Source organism: Pelophylax lessonae (assembly GCF_965119305.1).
Source record: "Pelophylax lessonae genome assembly, chromosome: 4".
Classification (NCBI taxonomy): domain Eukaryota; kingdom Metazoa; phylum Chordata; class Amphibia; order Anura; family Ranidae; genus Pelophylax; species Pelophylax lessonae.
The window spans coordinates 568,448,703-568,470,982 of NC_138771.1; the positions used below are offsets into that span (position 1 = coordinate 568,448,703).

Genomic DNA, 22,280 nt, shown 5'->3' on the forward strand with positions numbered 1-22,280 from the left:
TATGAATGTGAGTTAGGGAACCTTAGATTGTAAGCTCCTTGAGGGCAGGGACTAATGTGAATGTGCAATGTATATGTAAAGCACTCAGTAAATTGTCGGCACTATATAAGTACATAAATAAATTAGTAGCAGTAGCATCACTTCATTCTCTTCTGCTTTCTTGTGTAAGGCATCCTTTCTCAACCTTTTTTCCCTAAAGTGGGGTACACAGGAATAGAAAATCTGCCGAAAATTCCCGTCCGAGGTAAAATCGTACGATTTTCGGCTAGTGTGTACACAACTTTCAGCAGCCGATGCCGACATTTGCAACAAAAAAAAATGGAGGGACAAACACCAAAATTTTTATCGTCCGTCCCCAGACGACCAATTTACGTTTAATGTGTATGCAGTACGTCCATGAAAAATCGGATACGAAAGACCGCGCATGATCTGAAGTTGCTGTCGACCCGGAAGTCTAGGAACAAATGGCGCAAAAAAAACAAAAAATCGGACGAGAAATTTCGTGAACATTTATGCACTGTCAACTAAAAACGGTAATGAACGCTGATCAAGAGAGAGAAGAATCAGAGGATATTTCGTCAGATTTCCGTCAAGTGTGTACGGGCCTTAAGGGAACCCATTGTAATAATGTTCAGGTCTCAGAGAACCCCTGCTGAAATCCATTCATCAAGGGTGAATGAGAAATATCCCCCTTACATTTGTGGCCAGTTGGAAGAATACCATCCTTACAGACATATAGATAATTGGAGTCATGTAACTGGCTCGGCCAAGTGACATTGGTTCCTGGAACTATGCAGGCACCATCAAATGGGAAGTCAATCTGCCACATGTCAATAAACTCATAGCAACCTCTATAGGAACTCTAGGATTCCAATGAACCCTGGATGAGAATGGCTGGTGTAAGGGGACAATGGATACTGAACCACCAAAAGTGAGGATTGGCCACACAGAGTCATATGTGGGTCAGTTGAGCATCACTCTGGTAAAGCATTAATACTTGGGTTCACTTGTAGGACCACCAGCACAGAGTGACACTAAAGATTTCCTGCACCATGCTGGTGTCAAAGTGTCAACGCTAGAACAAGTCAGGTATATGGGAACAGTTGCCTTTAATGTCACATTGGTCTTCAATGTAGGCCTAGTAAGGCCCAGCCTATGACAGCAGTAAGAGACGGTGTGACACTGACCTGACACCTCACCGTTATGTACCTCTACATCTGTTTATGACCTAACACCTCGCTGTATTATGTCTATATTAGAGTGTGAGCTCTTTAGGTCTGGCCTGTGGGAACAGTAGCAGACCGTGACGTCACACCTTTTCCAGGCCTGAGTCTTTCTTTTTTTTTTTTTTCAACTGGCAGTGTGAGAAGAGACAAAAGAGTTTTTCCAAAGACATAAAAGCTCATTAATAGCCTAAATACCCCCCTTCAATACCTCCCATCTCCAGCCAGCTGACATGGATGACCCCTCCCAGAGACACACAGAGGGGCTTTTATCTGACTATCCCACACTCACTCCCACATTGCTGAACAGTCTTTCTCACATACTGAAGGACAAGGAGGATTCTTGCCAGCGGAGCTATCAGTCTGTACATCTATCGCAGCAAGATGCTGGGCCGCCACAGGAAGCTCAACCTTGGGGCGCTATGGAGTGAAGGTAACCAACAGGAATTTTTACTGATAATATCCAAGATGTTGTCAGGAAAACATTGCACTTGATTTATTGATCCTACAGATTTCCTGTGCGCAGAAACTTTTGTAGCAGTTCTTGAATTGGATCAAGAAGTGTGCTTCCTCTGAGCCTGCAGGGTCCAGATTTAAGCCCCGTACACACGTACCGAATATCGGCCGAACGATCGGCCGTCTTTTGTCCGGTGCTGTCCTGTCGGCTGAAAAGTGCTAAAGACTGCACACGAATTTTGTCGGCCAACAACAGCCGACTGCAGAAGTGATGTCATGTGATGGTTAACTTTCCGTGTGTTTTTTCTTTTCTGAGCATGACCAGTCTTGCTAATCTGCTGTTTGTCGGCCGAATTCTGTACTGACTGGCAAACAATCGGCCGTTCGTTCGGCGGCCGAATATTTACGGCCGACAATCGCTACGTGTGTACAGGCCTTTACAGTGTAATGCTATTTTCACTAAGGATTTGGATTTTTTTAGTAATTCAGACATAGACCAACGTCAGGAGCTCCCCTAGGGAGTCAGAGAATTAAATAGAAAGAGCTGAAACCTATTATATTCCACTGCTGGTTACTGAGCATTGGTATATAGATAGAAAAAGTAAAAGCAATGTCTCAAAAAGGTTTGGACTAGTTAACTTTAAGGCCTATTTACACTTGTGGTTGAGGGTTGTAAAAATACACAGGTGAGCCAGGAAAAAATGATCCTTGCTGTCGCGCTTAGTGGGAAGTACCACCTGCTGACCGCAACCCATTTCCCTGAATGAATCCACAATCCATCTGTCCTGCAAATGCATGCAATCCACATGGTTTCAGAGCAGTGTAGAGGGATTTTGGGAGTTAAAAAGGCAGTTAGGAGGCAACATAACACCTCTTTGCTTCTTGTCAAATGCCCTCTGAAGAGGGATCCACCATGGATCACTCTTCACTGGGCTAAAGCTAGTCTAAACTAGCCCAAGTGATATATGAAGCTTTATTGAATCAACAGAAAATCCAATTCCGTGGTAGCTCATACTATAATGCCACAATGGCATAAAAAACATTTTGCATTATTGGGCATTTTTTACCACCAAACATACCTCCCAATGGGAACGAGGGACGCCTATTAGCAAAAAATACAGTATGAAGGGATAGGACGCACCCCCTGCCATGCTCCCTTAAAGGAGAATTATACAACAAAAAATAATTAGTTATGCCCCCAAGTGCTTTTATTTTTACCACTACTATTCCTTTTTCTGGCTTTTAAAATTTACAAATGCAGCAATTTAGAAATTGGATGAAAGGTTTATCAGTGGGAAACCCTTTTTGAAAGATAAAAATTAATTTTTTATATACCGCTATATAGATCAGACCAAAATCAGGGACAAATGAAGAAGAGGAAAGAGGGACAGAGGGAATTTGTTCCAAATCGGGGACAGTCCATGGAAATCAGGGACAGTTGGGAGCTATTACCATACTTTGAAAAATGAGCGTATCCCTGCACTGGAAGCGATAGGTGTTTGCATACAACTGCATGTAAAAAATCAATGACAGGCTGGGGCTGTACACTGGTAACTCCACATCCAAGCATTTACTTACAAATAAGGACAGATGTGAGCCCCTGGATGATGACAGTTTGCGCTCAGAGATGCTCATCTGTCCCACAAGTAAATGTTTGGATTACCTGTGTACAGCTGCAGCCTGTCATTGATTTATACAGGCAGCTACCCTTAGGCCTTTCACATGATCGATCCGATCAGATCCGCCTGTCAGTTTTTTAGGCGGATCTGATCGGATCCTCCATGCATCCCTATGGGGCAGCGGATGTCAGCGGAGACATGTCCGCTGACACCCACTGCCATCCGCATCCGATCCTGTCCGTGAAATCTGGATGGATGGAAACCCTATTTTCCATCCGTCCAGGGGACTGGATCGGATGGGATCAGATGAGAGGACAGCGGGGCTCTAACACCTCCCTCTCCGCACACAGAGCAGAGAGGGATCTGTCACCTGCCTGCTCAGCGGGGATCAGTGTATCGATCACCCGCTGAGCAGCACAGAGTCCTGCCGACGGAGGCTGATCTTGTGAAAGGAGCCTGCTGCTCAGCGGGGGATCGATATACTGATCCCCGCTGAGCAGGCAGGTGACAGATCCCTCTCTGCTCTGTGTGCGGAGAGGGAGGTGTCAGAGCCCCATGCATCTCTATGGGGAATTGGATTAGAGCGGACTGCCTGTCTGCTCTCATCCGATCCCATCCGATCTGATCCCCTGAATGGATGGAAAATAGGGTTTCCATCTGTCCGGATTTCACGGACAGAATCGGGTGCAGATGGCAGCGGGTGTCAGCGGACATGTCTCCGCTGACACCAGCTGCCCCATAGGGATGCATGGGGGATCCGATCAGATCCACCTAAAAAACTGACAGGCGAATCTGATGGGATTGTTCATGTGAAAGAGGCCTTATACTGCAAAGACAGAGTGAAGACTCAACTCCTGATTTACATATTTGTTCAAGGTCAGTCCTGAGGACATTTATTAGCAAAAAAGCCAGACAATTAGTATTTTAGGAGGAAAAGTCAATAATATCAGCTTATGTGTTTTGTTGGTGCAGCTTTCCATTAAAAGTAAAAAAAGTTTTTTATTTTTATCGCTTATGTATGTGTACTGAGCAAATATGAAGGATGCCAATCCTGACTTCTCTTTCTGACTGTCGTGCTAACTCAATAGTTTCTTTTAAACTGATTCTGAATAATATAGCCCAAAAAAGCACCAGGTAACTGGTATTTTCAGAGGACAACACTAACAGCCCGGAATCATAGGTTGATATGTTTTCATACATCCCCATGTATACAGTATACATTTAAGGCTTGTAGAGAAATGTCACCGAACTGAGCCTGCAATTGTTTTTATGCGACTCCCTGCTTTCATACATTTTAAGCTGTTTTTTAGTTCTGTTTTATATTATGATGCAAAGAGAAACATGCAACCAATCAGAATTCAACTTTCATTTGGATATATTACTTATTACTCCAAACACTGATATCTGGTTGATTACCTATGGTTTTTAAACATGGCTGCCCTGTGATTTATTTTTTTACCAATGGCTGATCTGTGCTTTTTTTTTTTAATTGGTTTCATATTAAATTTAGCGTTTTGTTTTGATACTTCTTTGTCATCATTATTTACTTGTAACTTGACAAGTAAAAAAAAAACTAATAAGGAAGTGAAATGAGTTCTCGTAAAAGGCTAGCTATATATCTTTACATTAATCTCCCTGAAAATGTAGGCCTGCTATAAACCCATCAGAGAAATAATACATAAACTATGCAGTCCTGTGAGAGGAACAATCACAATGAGGAATGTTCATTGTAGGGTGAAAGATAAAGGAAAATAACATTAGGTGCCAATTAAAGGCTACAATCAAATTGACTATAATTTTAAGATATATCTCAGTCATTGTCTAATCATCAAAAAACAACATAAGTTTTCTACTAATGTAATCTCTAAAGTACTGAAAATCCACTTTTTCTCTTGTTAATTTGTGCTGGTCACTGGGTTATGCATAACTCCACCACTGTGGGGCGCTGTTCTTTGCCACCTGTACAATTGATGCAAGTTTTTAGTATAATCCAAATGGGTTTTTGCTTTGTGTATATACTGTGAGACAAAAATTAAAGAGAAAATTAAATATTTGAAGACTTTTTGTAACATCACATCACACTGACTTCACGTATGACTGTAATAGCCTCACAGAAATAGTGTTATGGCAACTTTGCACTTATTTATTTTATTACAGGTACTTCTATAGTTCCATCTATTTACACAGTGCTTTACATATTTATTACAGGCGGTCCCCGGGTTACAAACAAGATATGTGGTCTGTAGGTTTGTCTTTAAGTCGAATTTGTTTGTAAGTCGGAACAGGTAAATTTTTTAAGTTTAGCTCCAGCCAAAATAATATTTTTAAGTTTTTTTGGATAACATAGGGAAGGGTTAACACCCCGGTAACATTTGTTTTGCTGTCTCTACCCCTGTTCAGAAGATTTCACCTCACTTTCTGTCCCCATGACAATTGGATTGTTGGATGTTGTAGAAACCAGGATTGGTGATAAAGCTTCAGTGGAGACATCGTTTTCCCATGAGGACTCTTACAGGAGTGAATTTTCCTTCCTAGGGGGAGATTTCTCCTCACTTCCTGTTGTCTCCCTCTGTAAGTAGAAGTCGTTTGTAAGTCGGATGTTTTTAACCTTGGACCGCCTGTATACATTCACATGAGTCCCTTCCCTCAAGGAGCTTACAATCTAAGATTCCTAACACACACATACTAGGGCCAATTTAGACAGGAGCCAATTAACCTACCATGATGTCTTTGGCTATCTGACTACATCTGTATAGACTGCATTTTACCTACTGACCACCAATGTAAGGGGCTATGTAACCATAGACTCCCAATGAATTGGTTTTAGTAAGGGTGCCACAAGACCAGACATTTTTTTTAAGGGTTCCTCTGGGGTAAAAAGATTGAGAAAGGCTGATCTACAGTAAATCTGGGATTTCAGTTGAGTTTAAATTTGTAATATAGTCATATCTTAATGGTAGTAATAGTTTGTATAGTTTGCATACACTAGGTATTATGTTTACTACATAGTCTTCTGGGTCATGCATATGGTATCTGAATGTAAAGAGGTGTGATGGACCCCATTGTATTACAATGTTGTTATTGTGAAGGCAGTTCATTTTCATCTGCATAGATGTGTTTCGAGGAAGGTGTTACTGCAATCTGTAATTGTGGTTTTAATCTTATAATTAGCTTGTACTGACAAAGTTTCATGTAGGCGAGGATGAGATGTGCAGGGACGTCTTAATCTAATGTTCAGGCACTAATTGCATGTTTTATTGAGTCAGTTACCACAGAACTATCCGTTTGGCAGATATACCTAATGAGGTCAAATTAATACCTGCACTGGTAAATTAAGAGCAACTCAGACAGTTCTCTTATCAAAGTTCTCTCAAAATGAGGTCCAGAGTTTTGTAGTTTCTGGAATAGCTGTCAGGAAGTTTGCTCTGTTCTTAGGGTTGTCTATGAATCTGGTGCATAGGTAAAAAGGTGAAGGTTATATTCAGTAAGGCAAACAGCAAGCTGCACAGTTTGGTTTCGGCCGACTGACCACAAGTACCTTAAATCCCTGTCAGGAGTCTTGCGCCCCGGGGGATCGAGGTTTCGGGTCCTACCTCTTCGGAGGGAAGACCATACGTTTTCGCACACCCTGTGCTTTTTTGTGTTCTCACTTTGTGTGTGTGCACTTTTTTATGCACCGGGTGGAGTCTTTTGAGTGTGTTTCACACGCTACGGGCTTTAAAAAAAAAAAAAAAAAAACCCCGCAAGCTGCACAGTGCAGTAATTTATAGCAAGCGATCAGAAATATTTATTTGGGAAAAAAGCACAGCCTTCCTAGATCCCAAAGTCTTTGAGGCTGTTTTGGTTCCCACGCCGCCATCTTGGATTCAGGAGCTGGCTGTGACTTCTTGATCACTCACTGCTTGCTCCGTACTGCGCACACATGAGATCCAACGACTTGCAGAGACTGTCCTAAAGTCCTCTGGGACATGTGATATAATGAGAAAGTGGGAGCGAGGACCTGCTGAAGAGGGTACTTGCTAATGTATAATACAGAGAGTAACGGGTTAGGATGATATCATGTCTTAAATATAGTGAAGGTCCCATTAAAAGGTGAAATTTGCCTGCTGTGAATCATTGCACTTATTGCTTTCTCATTGCGCTTTCCCTGGCTAATGGCAAAGGGACAGATATGGGTGTATGACCTGGAAGGTCAAGTGAGGAACAGTGTAGGGTGTATTGAGCAGCAGTGTATCAGAACACTGGTGTCATTGCTGCTAAAGATCGAGTGGGTTGGAGTTCTTGTCTAATCTGCTATCAGTCTCTGAAGCACAAAGAGGACAATATGACAACCCCTATTATGACCACATAGGCATTAATGGAAGGGTGTATCTCCCACTGGGACTTGGATATTAGCTATGCACTATAGGCTATGCTATGCTTGAACAAATCATGTAGGCGTTTAAGGGTGGGTTCACACTAATGCGGTCGTGGGTCACAGCAACATCTCCAAAATACGCCCCTTTCTAACCAAAGACACAACAAAGCTCCTAGTTCACTCTCTGGTTATCTCGCGCCTCGACTACTGCAACTCCCTTCTCGTTGGCTTACCTCTACACAGGCTATCCCCCTTCAATCCATCATGAATGCTGCCGTCAGACTCAGCCACCTTACCAACCGCTCAGTGTCCGCTGCTCCTCTCTGTCAAGCCCTCCACTGGCTTCCGCTCACCCAATGAATGAAATTCAAAATACTTACAACATCTTACAAAGAAATCCACAGCTTAGCCCCCAGCTACATCACCAGCCTCGTCTCAAAATACCAACCTAATCGCTCTCTTCATTCCTCTCAAAACCTCCTGCTCTGTAGCTCCCTTGTCACCTCCTCCCATGCTCGCCTCCAGGACTTTTCCAGAGCCTCTCCAATCCTATGGAACTCCTTACCCTTATCTGTCCGATTATCTCCCACTCTATTAGCTTTTAGGCGATCTCTGAAAACCCTCCTTTTCAGAGAAGCCTATCCTACCAACCCCTAACAAATGTACCTCTATTTTCTCCATCAACCAATCCCCCACGGTTATTGCCTTTTGTTTCACTTGACCCTCCCTTCTAGATTGTAAGCTCTAACGAGCAGGACCCTCTAGTTCCTCCTGTTTTGAACTGTATTGTAACCGTATTGTCTTCCCTAACATTGTAAAGCGCTGCGCAAACTGTTGGCGATATATAAATCCTGTATAATAATAATAATCCCTGTAAAATGATTCAGGTGCGAATCAGGTCCAAATGTTTGCCTGAATTTGTACCTGAAACAGAGCCAAAGACGCACAGGACCCTTTTCCAATGCGAACTGCAGCCACCACGGAGCTGTGTGAACCGGCTCCATTGAGATTGAGAGCCGGTCACACTCTCCTGTCATGCAAATTGGATGCAGGGAAACCCGCATATAATACGCATTAGTGTGAAAACCCAGCTTGAAAGTTCACTTCAGGTCCTTGCATGTATGGCCAGTTTTAAGCGGACCTCCTGTGACCTTCAGCCACTCTACTGCCAGTTCCCAATACCCCCCCCCCCCCCCATAAAGGTTTAAAAAAATTCTCAGAAGTAAAGCTTTGACCAAAAAAAAGGTAAAATAAAACATTACTGCCGTAATGCTATTTCGTGGGAGAGTTGGGCAATTTAAATCCCACGACAATGAGTGAGATCTGCAAAGCTAAATCTATTCTATCACAGTTGCAAAGTAAAACCCTCAATTATATGGAGCCATAAAGGCAAGTGACCCTACCTAAATTTTATATCTAGGTAGGTTTGGCGGCTGTCATAATGCAGAGTGCAGCAAACACTTAGATCTGCTTTTATGGCTACTAATGGACTTTTTGCATTACAGACACTGTTCCCTTACAGACACTGTAGACTAGCCTTTCAAGTATTGCTGAGAGGCAAACTGCCAGCCTACAAGTGGATGGCTGGACACAAGTTACTGCTTTGTAGAGACGGGTGTGGAAATAAAGGTTCGTTGAAGGTAAAACAAGGAAGAAGTTATAAAAGATAGATCTAGTATCAGACAGACAACATATTTGTCTCCATCTGATGTTCCAAATATCTGATCAATCCCAGACATAAACAAAATTACAGATCCGGGCAAAGGTACCCAGTATAGTATCAGAATATGGTGGAATTTATAGCAAGCTATTCTGGCTTCCTTGATACAAGCATTTCATACATAACTGAAATATTTTCACAAATAGATTTTTTTTCCATGTTTGAGTTATAGTTAAATAAAAACAGGTGTCACATCCTTCATGTAGATTTATTTTTTGCGTTATTTCGTTTTCCATACCTAAAATGGAAAACAAAAATGGGAAAATATTGAAAATGTCCTATTTCTTTGCACGCAAGGCCATGTATGAAGAGACTGGACTGTCCAATTAGTCTTCTTGTCTACAGTTTGCAGGGTGCTTTAGCTATCTGTTATAAAGGTCAAACTGAATGGAAAAAGATGAGGGGGGATTTGGCCAGCAGCCCTGAGTTGAGATAATTCACCATTCAGAAGGTGTGTGCCCGTCAGTGACACATGCTGGGTATTATATAGGTTCCCGATCCTGGTTCAGATTTGCAATCACAGCATTGGCTTCCTTTGTGGCTCTGAGATGTCATGTGGCCAAACACAAGAGTTGAAAAAAAAGATGTAAAAATCAATAAACTATGTTCCATAGCAGGGGTGGGGAACCTACGTCCCGGGGGCCGTATGCGGCCCTCGAAGTCATTTGGTCCGGCCCCCCGTGCAGCTGAGTGTGTCTCTCAGCTGATCTGTCAGAACGGAGCCAATGCTTCCTGTATAGTTCCGGCTCCGTTCTGACAGTCTGAGTGAGTCACAGGCAGAGTGATATCAAATGCACTCCGCCTGTGACCAATACAGGAAACATCGCCTCTTCCTCCAGCGTGGCGCCACTGCTAGCCAGCATTTCCCGCCAGCAGCACACACAGCAGTACCAGCCAGAACCAGCAGTACCAGCCAGAACCAGCAGTACCAGCCAGCAGTACTAGCCAGCAGTACCCACAGCACAGTACCAGCCTGAGCCAGCAGTACCCAAGGCAGTACCTACAGCACAGTACCAGCCTGAATCAGCAATACCCACAGCAGTACCAGCCTGAGCCAGCAGTACCCACAGCACAGTACAAGCCAGCAGTACCAGCCGTACCCACAGTAGTACCAGCCAGCTGTACCCACCAGCAGTACCAGCCAGCTATACCCACCAGCATTACCCGCCAGCAGTTTTTTTCAAAACTTACCACCACAAAGTCGACTGCGCTCCAGACTGATTGACGCAAACCTGGAAAAGCAGTTGCGAATAACAACATCATCAATACCAGCTAACATCACACACCTCACTACAGAGAAACAGTTGCAGCCAAATTTTTGACCAAATATAACAGGCACATTTTTAAGTTTATAATTTTGTACGACCCCCGAATGATTTTATAAATACCCAAATGGCCCTTGGCAGAAAAAAGGTTCCCCACCCCTGTTCTATAGGAACACCCACCTTTCACTATGCCCACCAATCAGAAGGCTTACATGGCACTTTGTTGGTACACTTTCATTAGTTTATAGAAATTTGTTCCTACCAATAAAGGACCAGTTGGATGTTTTCTGCCCTTTCCATGCCAAAACTTCCCATCTTCCTCTGGTACAGGCATCACCTGTACTGTATATCTACCAGGCTCATGGGTAAATATGTAAATAGACAAGTCGCGCTACGTGATAAAAAACTATGTAAATATCCAAACACCTGATGATAGGTGAACTAATTCAATAATAAAAAACAAAGTGAATTTCCATATTAGCCCATATATTAATGAAAAATTAAAAAAAAGATGTCAATCCAAAATCCCTTTGGTAATGCGCTTACCGGAACACAATGTGTCAGAAGCCAAAATCCAAATCAGAAATCTTAATGACTTGTTAGCAGATGTCCGTGATTGACCTCCCAAAATTTTGAATACGTGGAATCATGGAAAAAAAAGAGAAGAACGCCATAGCGTAAAATCCCACAAACATATATTGATAATGTGATGTGACAAAAAATCACCAGTGACTCAAACACAAAAATGTGAAAAAATCTAAAATTATGAAGAATTGTGAGGAAAAATTGTGAGGAAAAAGAAGAGGAATCCACCACCAACATGAATGCTGCTTACCAGAACTAAAAACTGGGTACACAAAATAAGGATAGACCCAAACCAGGGAGGACACTTGGAAGTGCTCCTTACCACACAGGGAGATGGCAAATATAATAAATAAATCCGCCACCGATCTGTCAGTCCCTTACCAGACTGAGTTCACATCGCACATGAAATCAAACCAATAACATTCCACCAGGCAAGCAGGTACAACGACATCAATATGAGCCCCTTACCAGAATGGACTTAATAAATAGCCTGGGATGGATGGATATTGGGATCCCCACAGATGCGGAGCAGATGTAAAGGTTGTAACTAGTTGACCACAAATATCCTGGTGTAGGATGGGTAGTGTAATCGCCACAGAAGCTCAATAATCACAGGCCCCAATGCAATAAAACATAAAAGGAAAGAACCGCCATAGCGTAATAACGTACAAAAATGTATTCAGATAAAAAGTAACAAACTCACATATATATGGAGATAGCAGAACGTTTGTAAAAGCCGGCGGCCGGACGGCTATGCACTTCCGCACTCGTCTGACGCTTTCGGAAATGACGTCAGCACGCCGTGACCTAACGCCGTTTCGTCATAGATGACGTTTTCAAAAGTATGGGTAAATATGCTAGAGTCTGACATGTGTTGTCTCAATATTTACTTAGAAATCTTTATGACAAAAAAATTGGAAATTAACATTTTGGTACATGTAGAATATACCTATTTATATACGTGAACAGATGTCTGCCTACCTAAAAGCCAATCACAAAAAAGGACGTTTCTAAGAGACTCCTCCAACCAGAGTGTATATTTGCACCTTAAGAGCCGGTTCACACTGGGGCGCCTGACAAGTCACGGTGGGTCGCCTGCCATTGATTAGCACAGGACCCGTTCTAATAGGAGCGACACAAGTTGCTCCGACTTAGAAAAAGGGTCCTGAGCTACTTTGGGGCAACCTGGAGCGACCTGCATTGACTTCAATGATATGAAGTCCGTGCATGCCGCTCCGAGGTCGCGGTGCGCCAAGTCGGGTCGCCTGTATGTGAACCGGCTCTTAATGTTTGTGATTATACACCTGACAATACTCCAAGAAGGAAGAAAAAATATTTTAAAAATACAGCTTTGGATAAGAAAGAACATGATTAGATGATTTTTTATGGGAACACCTCCATTTTCTCTCATGAGCCAGGTAGACCCTTGGATTGGATGTTCTAGAGATGTTGGCGCCTCTTCAGGTCCAGAACAAGTGGTTCTTTTGAATCTTTGGTACTCTAGCAGCAAGGCCTCCCAATTAAAGATCCAACATTAATTGCATTAGGATCACCACCAGCATTCCTCATTGATTGGTGGGCAGTGGGCATAGTGATAGGTGGGTGTTCCTAAAGGACATGGTTTATTGTGACATGTCTTTGCACATTTCCTTTTTGGCTTTTGGTTACGATATTTCACAGCCACAAAGAAAGTTAGTGTTAGAAGACAATGCTGTGATTGCGGATCTGAACAGGGATCATAATGATAAATAGTGCCCAGCATGGGTCACTGACTGCAAATCCCACTCTGATTGATGTCTGAGTATCTCAACTCAGGGCTTCCAGCCAATTCCTCCCTCGTCTGTACCCATTGAAGTTGGCCTTTATAACAGACAGCCAAACCAATCTGCAAGCTGAAGGCAAGAAGATGGATTGGATAACCCATACATGGTCTTATGTGAAGAGGAAACTAAAACTTTTGATTTTTACTTTTCTATTTTAGGTAAGGAAATCTAAATAACACAAAAAAGACCCAAATAAAGGACGTTGCACCTATTTTTGTTTAACTTGAACATGGAAAAAAATCATATTTCACATATCTGGGAAGTTATTGCAATTATGTAAGAAATGCTAGTATTGTGTAAGTGCCGGTTAACACTTGTGCGATTTTACTGCGAATGCGATGCATTATGAAAAGTCTAGTTTCGCATGTATTCCCAAAATACATTGTATTCGCGACGTTTGTTCACATCTATGCGTTGCGATTCAGATGCGAATATAATGCGATGATGAAAAGGGTCTTGTGCGAGTTTACAGCGCTGCGTTGCAAATTTAGTCTCTATAGACATCAATGTAAATTGGTCTGGACTCGCATTATCAGTTCAGATATGTGCGAATTCTTATGTGCGAATTCTTATTTTTTGTTTTAGTTTTCCCCTCAGCTCCACCCCTCCTGAGCTTAATTAACATAATCAACGCAATCGGTTTTTCATTACAATCGCGCTGGTACTATTGAAAAACGCAAGGTAAACTCGCACTGCAAATTCGCATTGCAATAGCACCCGTTCACAATCGCACAAGTGTGAACCGGCATAAAGGAAGCCAGGAGAGCTTGCTAGGAAAATCCACCATATTCTGATGTAGTAACTGTATTGAGAAGGGGTGTCATACTCACTTTCATTGCGGGCCCCATCAGCATTATTATTATTATACAGAATTTATATAGTGCCGACAGTTTACCCAGCACTTTACAACTCGAGGGTGAACAGTACAACTACAATACACTTTAATACAGTAGGAATCAGAGGGCCTTGCTCGTTAGAGCTTACAATCTAAGAAAGAGGGTCAAGAGATACAAGAGGTAATAATCAGATTATGGTTGCCCTCAAGGGGCCAGTTGTATCTGTAATACTAGATGTCCATAGCACCCCCCTTATATCAGATGCCAAGAGCCACCCCACCATCAGAAGTCAGGAAACCCCCATCCTCCCTTACATCACAGTGCAACCCCTTGCCTTGTGCTGCTGCCAGGAAGAAGCAAGGGCATAGCTGAGAAGAAGAAAGTGCAAGGTCTGGAGGAGGACCAGAGTAGGGCTGGATTCAGCTGTCGGAGTCTGCTGAATGGTGAGAACGGGGGGGGGGGTAGAGAGGAGACGAGGGGTGCTGTGGCTGCCCAGAGCGGAGCAGGATCTGTAGCAAGAGTTCTGTTCCCCTCTCTGCTCAGGAGAGGTAGGGGGGCCACATGAAATGGCCTGAGGGGCCGGATTTGGCCCCCAGGCCTTGTGTTTGACACATGGTATTGAGTATCTCTGCCTGGCTCTAATCTGAGGGAAATTCTGTCCATGTCTGGGATTTATCAGATACTTGGAACATCAGATGGAGACAAACATGTCTGCCTGATCACATTCTTTTTGGTTTGGTTCTATATATATGTTCTGTAACATGTCTGTCATAGATAAAAGTTTCTTTCCACACCCGTCTCCACAAGGCAGTAGTAGCTTGTGTCTAGTCAACCACTAATAGGTTGGCAGATTGCCTCTCTGCTATACTTGAAAGGCTAGTCTACAGCCCATTAGCAGACATAAAACCAGATCTGAGTGCTTACATGCTTTCTGCCACTAGACCCACCTCGCATAGATATCCCATTTAGATAGGATCACTTTCCTTCATGGCTCCTATGATTGAGGATTTCACACACAACCCCATGGATCAGGAGTTTTCAGAGGAGACATTGGCCCTGTGACTGGTGAACATGGAACTGCATTCTTTTGGTGTTGACAGATCTGGGTTGGATTAGTGTCATGGTAAGGATTAGGAGGTTTCATTAAGTATAAGTTTTAGAGTATATCAAAGCCAAATTTGAGTAGGAAATGGTTAGAGCCCTTTTGTTATCTGTGTCCAGCTCCTCGCTTCCCGTTATATGTACAATAAAAAAATAAAGGGAAATCTCTGTTAGTTTACACCAAAACAAGCATCCCCATTAGAAGGGTTCCCTTTGTTTTCTGTTCTGGTGACACCTCAAACATTCTGGATTTTCCCACATTTTCAGACTCCGTGACAGCTGTCACCAGGACAGATAGAGAGAATTATGCCTCGTACACACGCAAGATTGTTGGCCGTGAATTTTCGGCCAACGTCCGATCGGCCGATTGTCGGCTTGTTAGTATGATGCTTCTGACAACTGACTCCGACTTTTCGGCCGAACAAAATCTGGTGTGCAGGCTATAAAATTTTTGTTGGCCGTCAACACAACGGCCGATTTTCCGTCAGTCAGTACAGATTTCGGCAGACAAAAATCTGATGAGCAAGACTGGGCATGCTCAGAGAAGAAAAAACACACGGAAAGTAAACCAACACATGACATCACTTCTGAAGTTGGTTTTTGTTGGCCGAAAAAATTCGTGTGCAGTCTAGAGCACATTTCAACCAACAAAACACAACTCTGGACAAAAGACGGCCGATCGGTCGGCCGATAATCGTTGCGTGTGTACAGGGCTTAAGTCTCCCAAACCGGGACACGGATTGCAAGAAATACTGGACAAGGATTCTTTCCTATCACCACTCTAGCCAAAAATACTTTGCTTAGAGTTTACGTTTTCATGTGATAGGCGAGGCGTGAAGAGGTAACGTCTTCTTACGTCTTAGGCTGTGCCATATTTAGGGATAATATAGTTTGAGGGACCTTTGGAGAACAATGTTTTATTTTTGTATGACTACTGGGTCAGTTTTTTGTCATGGAAGTTTGCCGTGCAGATGGTTTCTAAGAAAATTTTAAATATAAATCCACAATTTGTACACTCTAAGATGGGCATCACAGGGGCTAAGTGGTTGGCACTTCTGCCCAGCAGAACTTGGGTTGTAGGTTCGAATACCAAACTGCCTGCAGTTTGCAATTTATCCCTGTGCCTGCGTGGGTTTCCTCCCTCACTCCAAAGACATGCTTAAAAGGTAGTTGGCCCTAGAATGTGTATGTATGAGTGTGAGTTAGGGACCTCAGATTGTAAGCTCCTTCATGGCAGGGACTCATGTGAACGTACAATGTATATGTACAATGCTGCATAAATTGACAGCACCATATAAGTACCTGTATTAATAGGTCCACCAAATATGTAGCATAAATCTGTGGGGGGGGGGGGGGGTCAACAGCCCCTGAGGCAACTTGAAGAACCATCAGGGACATATTTTGCAATTATGTTGAATGTTAGGTAATATTGCATTAAAAATTTGTAGTTTTCATTAGCTATAGGGTGGCTTGTCAAGTTTTTGGTGGAGAAAAGAGAACAATTAGCAGTTGGTTGCCAACTTTGAAACCATCTGGAAAATTCTATGTGTACTAGCGGGTTTTTACCCGATTCTTGGATTCTTGTTACTAATCTGAAATTAACCCTTAAATGAGCAGCCATTGCTAGTAATTTTTCAATTCATCACATCATTTTCCGTGCTGCACAAGCTGTTGGCGCTGTACAAATCCTGCATAATGATAATAATTTCCTTCTTTTCTCAACCTGTACTTTGCTATTCTTGAACTTTAAAGTGATATTAAAGCTTCTTTTTATAACAAACATGCTTGTTTGTTATACCTGCTCTGTGTAATAGTTTTGCACAGATCAGCCCCGATCCTTCTCATTTGGGGTCCCCCGCCAACACTCCTGGCCCCTCCTCTTCAGCAAGTGTCCCCATAAAAAGACTGGGGGCACATGTAAAGAATGCATTAAAGGATAAGTTCACCTTTGGGAACATGTTACATGTGCCACCCATCTTTAGGGTGGCCCATGTAACACGTTCCCAATGCTGCAGCTCTTCCGCCCACACAGCCGTGCCATTCATTCACACAGCTCTGTGTGTGTTAATAAACTACAAGCCCCGACTTCCTTTGCGGCTGTCAACTTGTAGTTCTCAATGATTTACCACGGCGCTGTGGAGTGCCGTGGTAGTTCATTGATTTCTTCCTGTGTCCGCCTGCCCATATGGGAAGTGCGGCACGCAGATAAACTGACAGATCTGCAGGAGACCTGCATGGCACCAGCAATCTGCTGATCACTGCAATGCTTTACAGGCATTTTTTATTATGCATTGTATGTTTTGTACCGAAACACTTTCAATAAATGTTTTTAGACAAAAAAAATTCCCTTTTTAAAGCGGAGTTCCACCCGAAATTTATACTTACCTCCATCTTCTCGCTCCGGGTCACCTGAAAAACAAATGGATAATCGCAATGTTTTTTTTTTTTTATACTTACCTTTTAGAGAAAATATACTCACCTTACTTCCTTCTTCCTCCCCTCGGCGGCCACGGCGATTCGTCACTTCCTGGCTTTTGCAATGATTCCTGGGAGCTGAACGTCATCGCTCCCAGGAATCATTTCGCCTGCACCGGCCCCGACGTCAGTTCCGGGTCACGCGCGTCATTCCCTTCTAAACAGCTTCTGGGTATGCCCAGAAGCTGTGGAGGGATGACGCGTGCGACCCGGAAGTGACGTCGGGGCCGGTGCAGTGCATCGTGGGACCGAAGAAGACGGAAGAGGACGCAGAAGAGGATCGCGCTGGCTTCAAGCTGCCCACACCTGAGATGGCAGCGCTGGACAAGACATTTTCAAGGTAAGTATTTCTCCTGAAAGGTAAGTGCAACCCGGGACAGATCAGAGGCTAGCCATTGTGGATTGTGCTAGCCCTGACTGTCCCCGGGGTATTTTTATAAAAAAATGTATAACCAGGGTGGAACTCCGCTTTAAAGAGAATAATTATTCAGACTGGGCGGAGCTTCTGGGAAGTGGGTGTGGTAAGTAATTGATAGCTGTGCTGCAAAGTGTCCCTGGAAATCTTTTTTAAATGTTTGGCAACTATGGTATAGAGAGTTTTGTCCACGCGTCCGTTCCTGCTGCACTGAGCCAGTAAAGTGCCATCACTATGTGTAGAAATACTTCGCTCACATCCTGGAGCATTATTCATGTCTCTGGAATGTGACTTTGCAGTCTGATAAATTCCAGAAAGAGTTTCTTAGTCCATGAAGCATAGCATCATATGGGTGATACAGAGGTTAGAGGAGAGCAAACTCCGCCCTTTATATTGGTACTATGACATATTCTGTATTGTGTAAGTGATGTGTTAAAGCATGATACATACAGAGGTATGTAAAACTCTGGACATCCCTGCTCACATGACATTGATGATTCTCTAAATGAGATGTTAACAAAACCTGTGATGAGAACACATTAAAGTACACCTGTCACTAGGTGTAAGCTGTGAAATGAACCTTACAAATGCAAGGATGGTAACTCAGCCTCGTACGCATCATGACAATATCAGACGAATGATAGTCGGTTTTTTTGCATGCTAGTCTCATACTGAAAACCAATAGGTTACAATATTCTCGTACAATAAAATACAACTTCAGAAGTGATGTAATGTGTTGTATTATAAGGTATTCTTTCTTTTCCGATTTTTTTTTTTTGTTGGGCAAATATTGTTCTTCTTAACCAGTTTACGGCCGCAGATGTACTGCAGCAGGCAGCCACTCCCAGGCAAATCGCCATAACCGTACGGCGCTTGCTCTTGGGAGGCTAAGGGACGAGCGCGCGCCACCAGCGGCGCGCTCCTACCCCCCCTCGTCAGTGGGGAAGCCGATGCAGCGGGCAGGCGGCTCCAATTGCCGCCTGACACCCGCGATCGTTCCCCGCTGAAAGAGAAGAACGGTCAGCTGTTGTAAACACAGCTGACCGTTCTTCTCTCTGGAATGATCACATTGGCACTTTTCCACTGCAAGTACCGGCTAGTACCGGCTCAGCTCTACTCGGCCCTGCTTGGCCCGGTTTGCTTTTCCACTGCGGTACCGCATGGTATAGTGTCGGAACGGTTCGGTACGGTATGGGTTTGCTTTTCCACTAAAGTAGTACTAAAGTTAAGTGGGTGGGATAACAACGGGGTGGGTGGGATTCTCTGACCAATCAGTGGCTAGTAGTGACTGCATGCAAAGGATTGTGGGATATGGTACCAGTTTGGTACCTGTTGGAACCACAATCGAGTAGGTACTGTTTTTTCAGAGCCGTACCGTACCGTACCGTTCGGTTCCACACAGTGGAAAAAGCAAACCTATACCGTACCGTACCGAACCGTTCCGACCCTATACCATGCGGTACCGCAGTGGAAAAGCACAAAAGCGTGCCGAACCGGTACGGTTCCATGCAGTGGAAAAGCGCCAATAGAGCCCATGTGATCCTTCTATATAGGATCACATGTCTCTAAGGTCATTTCAGAAGCCACGCCCGCCCCCCACGGTTAGAATCACTCCCCTAGGGTCACATTTAGCCCCTTGATCACCCATAATGTTAACCCCTTCCCTGCCAGTGTCATTATTACAGTAACAGTGCATATTTTTAGCACTGATTACTGAACTAATGTCACTGGCACCCCCAAAAGTGTCAAAAATGTTAGTCAGGGGTCAGATCTGTCTGCCGCAATGTCGCAGTCAAGCAAGAAATCGCAGATCGTCGCCATTACTACTAGTAAAATAAGACAATAAAAATGACATAAATCTTTCCCGTAGTTAGTGTATGCAATAACTTTTGCGCCAAACATCAAAATACGCTTATTGCAATTTTTTACCAAAAATATGTAGCAGAAGACAAATTGACCTAAAATGTTAAAAAATTTAGATTTTTATATATTTTTTATGAGAATGTCATATAGCAGAATGTGAAAAATATTGTTTTTTTTTTTCAAAATTGTCGCTATTTTTTTGTTTATAGCCCAAAAAATAAAAATCGCACAGGTGATCAAATACCACCAAAAGAAAGCTCTGTTTGTGGGAAAAAAAGGACATACATTTTATTTTGGTACAGCGTCGCACAACCGCGCAATTGTCCGTTAAAGTAACGCAGTGCCGTATCGCAAAATAGAGCCTGGTCAGGAAGGGGGTAAAACCCTTCCGGGGCTGAAATGGTTAATTAAAACCTGTTTGTTCTGGTATCGTACGAGAAAAACATTTGTGTTTGTCCCTTTGGATAGTATAGCATGAACTGTCATGATCGGCTCTCGAAAGCTGTGTATGAATAATCAGATTATCGTACGATCGCTTCGGAAGTGGTATTTTTCATCCGGTTTTCTGATTGCATATTAGGCATCAGTGCTGTAGTGCCTTTACAGTATAGTATTACATGGACCCCATAGTATGCAAATTCTAACTTGTGGAATGGTCATTGACCAGTCCACCCCCCCAGGAACCAGGAAGCTGCATAATGCGACTTTCACAGCTCTCAGAGGCCCCCAGGCAGCCATTCTGGAGCAGACTGGGACGGCACCGCTACAGACAGTTCTACAGACTGTCTGCGGGTTTTTGTTTCCAGATGGGTTCTGCATTGCCATACAAGCCTGTTAGGCTGCATTCATGCCTGTGTTTTGCCCGACAGTGTGTAGAAGTGTGAAAACCAGCAGGAGGTCCCGGAGATCAGCTGTGGGACGCAGCCCCATTGAAAGCAATGAAAGACTGCCAGCAATCAAAGCTAGTTGCAGCCATTTGCAGATAATCTGTACTTTCCTAGAGTAGAATTTTTTTCTCCTACTTCCACTTTTACTTCACTACATTTTTTTCAATGATTTCAATACTTCTACTCTGATATTTTTTTCTTGTGCTGCATAGTTACTCGTTACAATTATAAAATTACCACTGCCAAAACAGTAGATGGCAGGTTTCATGAAGCTCAAAACATGTGTATTATCAGCGCATACAAAAATAAATGCTACTGTATGTATAAATAAAAGCTGCATTTGAAATTATAAAAATCAATATGATGTTCAAACTTTTGACTTCTTTCTTTAATAACTACATAACACAGTACTTGTACTTTTACTTTCAGTACTTGAGTAGCAATTTATTTTTTCAAAACTACTGGTACTTTTACTTTCAGTACTTGAGTAGCAAAATTTAAAAAAACTACTTGCAATACTTAAGTACAAAAAATGTTGAATACTTTAGTACTTCTACTCAAGTCACTTTTTGATCGAGCACTTGAACTTTTACTCAAGTATGGGTTTTCGAGTACTTTATACAACTCTGCCTCCAGCTGATTTTCTCGCACTGTTAGGCAAAAAAGCACATCTATCCTTTTTTTTTTTTTCATTCAACCCAACAGGGCACTAGCCGATACCGACTGATATTCGGCCCATGTGTACCAGGCATTAGAATGGAAAACCCTCTTAAATGCAGGTCAGAAGGGGTCAAGTGCGCCTGTAAATTCATTCTAAATGGTAGGTCAAAATGGTTCTAAAGGCAAAACATTTTTTACCCTAATGCACTTCCTGCATTAAAGAGGAAGTAAACCCTCTGACAAAAAATGTGAAAAAAAAAAAACTGTAATGACAAAGACATAATGAGCCAGTATGCATCGCATACTAGCTCATTATGAAGTACTTATCTAAAAACGAAGCCCCCACAGTGCCGACAGGATGGCCGACATGTTCGGCCCTCCTGCTTGCTCGATCGCGACCTCCGGCCATCTGATTGGCCGGAGGCGCGATTACACGGCACTGGGCTCTGAAGGAACGGCACTGGTGGCCGTTCCTTCAGAGCGCATGCCCTGATGACGTCATCGGCTGCATGCACTGTAAATATCTCCTAAACGGTGCAAGTTTAGGAGATATTTCTAGCACCTTAATATAGCCTTACCTATAGGTAAATGTCAACAAAGTGGGTTTACAACAATTTTAAGGTAAAAAATGTCCCAGTTATTGTATTGCACTCCCATCCGCTCCAATGCTTACCTAACTTGATCCAGTGCTGTGCCTGTGTACGGTGACTCCTCTTTCCCTGCTCTCAAAGGACTCTGCCCTCATAGGACACAGCATAGGCAGACATAAGCAGCAGTGGAGTCAGTAAAATCCTGTGAGCAGAGAGGGGTCAGGGTAGCTGGACTGAGCTGCGCTGTTTGTGTCTATGGATGCACACAGCCCGATTCGGGATCACTCCCCGCACTTGTGCCTCCTTAGAACACAGCTTTCTATGGGGGCACGCGTAGAGAGAGAGGAGCAGAGAGCATCAGCGGGGACTCCAGAAGAGGAGGTAAGGGACTGCTTTAGCAATACT

The 22,280-nt window shown here is 43.2% G+C and overlaps 1 protein-coding gene across 1 annotated transcript in view; it reads left to right on the forward strand.

Moving 5' to 3' along the window:
* Positions 1-1,532: 1,532 nt before the first annotated feature.
* The window catches only part of LOC309554362 (uncharacterized protein C8orf58 homolog), a 39,902-nt gene continuing 19,154 nt past the window's right edge, over positions 1,533-22,280 (forward strand). Inside the window, exon 1 of the mRNA XM_082256027.1 lies at positions 1,533-1,656. Within this exon, the coding sequence (XP_082112153.1) occupies positions 1,608-1,656 (49 nt within the window). The 5' untranslated portion in view covers positions 1,533-1,607. The remainder of the gene's footprint in view (positions 1,657-22,280) is intronic.